The 4,556-nt window shown below is 34.8% G+C and overlaps 1 protein-coding gene across 1 annotated transcript in view; it reads left to right on the top strand.

Annotated features, from left to right (window-relative positions):
* The first annotated feature begins 2,914 nt into the window (after window positions 1–2,914).
* LOC145277045 (START domain-containing protein 10-like) overlaps window positions 2,915–4,556 on the top strand; it is a 317,115-nt gene continuing 315,473 nt past the window's right edge. The window contains exon 1 of the mRNA XM_080128684.1: window positions 2,915–3,197. Within this exon, the coding sequence (XP_079984810.1) occupies window positions 3,042–3,197 (156 nt within the window). The 5' untranslated portion in view covers window positions 2,915–3,041. The remainder of the gene's footprint in view (window positions 3,198–4,556) is intronic.

Below are 4,556 nucleotides of genomic sequence, written 5' to 3'. Positions count from 1 at the left end.
CATACGGTTGATATAGCATGTCAAAAAGATGTTTAGTTATTGCGTTACAGTTGAGCACTCTGGTTTAGTATTCTACTGATACGGGATATTTACAGCTAAAACACACACACACACACACAAATATATATATATATATATATATATATATATATATATATATATATATATATATATACACTTGTGCCCGATATTATTCATACCCCCCTTGAAAATTGAGTTTATTAGGTGTAACTTTTGTAAGAATTTATTGTTTACGTCCATATTGATACATATTCTTAATAAACCTCTTCTGATCATTTTCGTCATTTTAAAATCTCGGGATACTTGTAATAAAAGAAATATACAGCTATTTATAAAATCTGCAATGTTCAAAAATAATCATACCCCCTTATTTTTTCAGTATTAATCGAGTTTCTGACTGTTTGTTTCCTGTTTGATTCTTATTTTGAATGCTTTTATACAACCTTTGATTAATTTCATTTCGTTTTTTGCATTTTTCAGAAATTAAAATGATATCAACTGAAAACCAATAAAAGAATAAAAATTATTAGAATGGGGAAGAAAAAAGAGCTTAGTAATGATCTTAGGACTAAAATTGTGAATTCACATAAGGATGGTTTAGGTTACAAGTCAATTTCCAAGAAATTTGAGGTCCCTACAGCAACAGTACAGAGCATCATCAAAAAATTCCAGAGCCACCACACAACAAACAACTTGATTGGTAGAGGAAGGAAAAGGAAACTGTCTGCTAGAGCCACCAGGAATATTGTAAGAAGTGTTAATTCAAATCCAACCACCACTAATAAGGACATTTTAGAAAATCTGGAGTCTTCTGGCATAAAAATATCAAGGCAAACATTGCAAAGGACTCTGCATGAAAATGGTCTGAAAGGAAGAAGACCAAGAAGGACTCCATTGCACACCGGAAAACACCTTGCAGCACGTCTAAAGTTTGCTAGGACCCATGTGAATTCTCCAGAGTCCGTTTTCTCAAGTATTTTGTGGACTGACGAAACAAAAATTGAATTGTTTGGCCATATGGATGCTTCTTACGTTTGGAGGAAGAAAGGAGAAGCTTACAACCCAAAGAACACCATACCCACGGTGAAACATGGTGGTGGTAGCCTAATGTTTTGGGGCTCCTTTTCGGCTAGTGGTCCAGGTAGTTTGGTCAAGATAGATGGAACCATGAAGAAGGAGCAATATTTGGAGATACTCCAGAAAAACATTAGACAGGATGCGGAGAAGCTCCATTTAGGACCAAACTGGGTCCTTCAACAGGATAATGATCCAAAACATACTGCCAAAATAGTCAAGAAATGGTTTGAGGATAATCAAATTAATGTTTTGGAATGGCCTAGCCAGAGTCCCGACCTGAACCCTATCGAAAACCTCTGGCACATATTGAAAACTGAGGTTAAAAAGCGGAAACCTAGAAATTTGAGGGATTTGGAGAACTACTGCATTGAAGAATGGTCAAAAATCAGTGTTGATGCTTGTAAAAACCTTGTTGATAAATATCCCAAACGGTTACAGGCAGTTATTAAGAATAAATGGCATGCTATTGACTATTAGTAAGAGAGGTATGAATAATTTTGAACTAGTGCCATTATTGTTTTTCTTTGTATAATGTTTCAAACTTGCATAATTTATTTATTTGTTGAGTTTAAATTAAATGCTTATGCTTGATTTATTGTTTGAAATCCCTTTAATATTGTCTACCTTCTGGTTTGAGCAATATTCTTATAGAAATCTCAAAGATCCGAGGGGTATGAATAATATCGGGCACAAGTGTATATATATATGGGGAAGTTAAAAGAAGAAGATAAATTCTATAAGAGGAGGCTTATCGGGATGATGCAAAGCTCAACAAATTGCTTTGGAACTTATATATCATTTCAGTTTACAATTATTTATTTTTGATTTAGACACCACTCTGATTAATAGTAAATAAAAATAATTCAATGTATATTTATGAAAGTTACGTAACAGCGAGAATTACACACACACGTACAATTATGACACGACATCACTCATACATACAGAGATAAATACATTCATACACACGCGCGTGCGCGCACACACACATTATATATATAAGATAGATAGATAGATAGATAGATAGATAGATAAACATTATAGACAAGCTAATATATGCAGTTTTTTTTTTTCAACATAACGAAGTTTGTAAAATTCGACTATAAATGAAGAATTTTTAAATGCACGGAACACCAGGATTCCTTTATGACACTTTTTGTGCATATAGATCAGACATTTTTTTTTTCAATTTACTCATCGAATTTTGCTCCCCCTCCTTCCATTTTACCCTATATAACTCTCCTTCTACTACTACTATTACTACACTTCCTCCCACCCTCTCTCTATCCTCAACGAGCGCGCACTGACTGTCGTATCGCCGGGCGCCTCGGAAGGTTTTCCCCTTGCGCTATTTTCATTGACTACAAACAAACACAAAACTACTACGGTTCGTTCGACAACGAGTGAATACGAGAGCGATGTACGTTTACCTGCCGCGTTTTTATCGTACGCTGCTGGTGTCGGCTGCTACGACCAGCATTTAACAACATCGATTGCAACAACAAGCTTTGGTTATTTTATATTCGTTAGTTTCAATAAGTTGAAATTACAATATTTCCACATCGAGCAACAACCTAGAATTAAAAAAAAAACAAACAAACAAAAGACACTAATTTCACGGTAAAACAGAAAACCGCACGTTTTCGGAAAAATAAATAAAGAAATAATAAAAAGCACAAGAAACGAAAAAAATTAAATGCAACGAATATAAAAAATATAGAAAAAAGATAAAAAAAACATCAATAATAAATAAATAAATAAAAAGAAAAAAGAGAATAATATTTGTTTAAATATATTTTGTTGATATTTGCTTTCACGATATATATCTCGGAGAGAGAGAGAGAGAGAGAGAGAGAGAGAGAGAGAGAGAGAGAGAGAGAGAGAGAGAGAACTGTCTCTTGTTGCGAGGTGGAGACACGGAAAATAAAACTAAATCATCCAAAATGCAAGTCGGTGAAGTTCGCGTTGCCGACGATGAGGATTTTCGGAAGCTAAAAGAACTCTGCGAACAAAGCGAAGGTTGGAAACTTGAGTACCATAAACATAGCACGCTTATTTGGACAAAGAATAACGATTTATCCGAATTTAAAATTTTCAAGGTAAGTGAAAAACGTTCCTTTTGACTGGCGTCCACGTCCGCATTTTCTGATCTGCGAGTGCGCGTAGGACGCTCGGCGTTTCCGACTTTAACTTGGTAGTTGGGGAAGCCGCTCTTGACAAGCACTTGTTTCTTATGCGTTACCCTGGCGTTCTCTGAATCATCAATTTGAGTTTCTCTCCCCCATTTTTTATTCATTCCCCATGTTATTGTGAAAAGGACTTTAGGGAATATTAAAAACTGATCTCATGTCTAATTTAGCTTTCAGGCGAATTTTTGGTATTGATTAGTATTCTGTTAATTTTCTGGTTTATTACAACATTTCATTTCCACTATCCAATTGCCTCCCCAGATTTTTAATGTAATGAACATACACCAACATAAAAAGGGGTATTTTGGATTAAGACTGCCTAGATCTAGAAGATGTTTTCTTGTTTCTTTTTTTAATTAACTAAGCACAGAAACAAAATCCCTTGAATAATTTATTTGCAAAACTATAAAAATTCATTTTAATAAATTGAACAAATGACAAAAATCCGAGATGACCATTAACGCAGAAAACTGGGTTCGATTTCCCCCAAAATATTTTTTTTCTTTGCAATATTTCGTTATTTTTTTTATTTTTATTCTTTTTTTCGCTTAAACCCAACACATGTTAAGGATTAAATGATTAGTTAAATGCAATACGAACTGGCGACCCCGGGCACTGAATGATCGAGAAATGTCTTTCTTGAAAGCCTGAAAAATGTCCCGCCTCCGGTGAACTGTCCTCTCCCTCCAATGTTCTGTGAATGGATAAAATACACCTCGAATTATTTATTTACAAAAATATAAACAATACTTTGAAAACAAAAAGGCACACAGCCGTATGAAGGTCGAATTCAAAGGCCGAAATCACTGTCAACACAGTAAACTCAAACAGATTACCCGAGAAAATTCTAGCTTGACTACCAGAGAACTAAAATGTCCTAAAATGAGATTTTCTTTGCAAATACCTAACATTTCCTTATTTATATTTCGGAATTTTTCAGATGAGGGCTGATTGTTTGTCTGACTTGTTTCAATCGAACTATTGTTCTCATCTTGAGTGTTACTTTGTGCAACGTTTCGGTTGGTTTGGCCTTCGACCGTCGTCAGGCATGTTGGTTGTTGTTTTAAGCAAAGAAAGGAGAATAAAATTATACAGAGCCAGTAACTTTTCTCCTTCCTTTTCCAAGATAACAACCAACATGTCTGAAGAAGGTCGAAGGCTACACCGACCGAAACGTTACACAAATAACACTCAAGATGAGAACAATAGTCCGATCAAAACAAGTCATATTTCCTTCGTAAAAGTTTTGCTCGAAATCAATCACATTAT

The sequence above is a fragment of the Euprymna scolopes genome, chromosome 5, assembly GCF_053919585.1.
Source record: "Euprymna scolopes isolate OS-2025 chromosome 5, ASM5391958v1, whole genome shotgun sequence".
Taxonomy (NCBI): Eukaryota; Metazoa; Mollusca; class Cephalopoda; order Sepiida; family Sepiolidae; genus Euprymna; species Euprymna scolopes.
The sequence above is the reverse complement of the archived record's forward strand: the minus strand, read 5'-3'. Positions and strand labels throughout refer to the sequence as shown.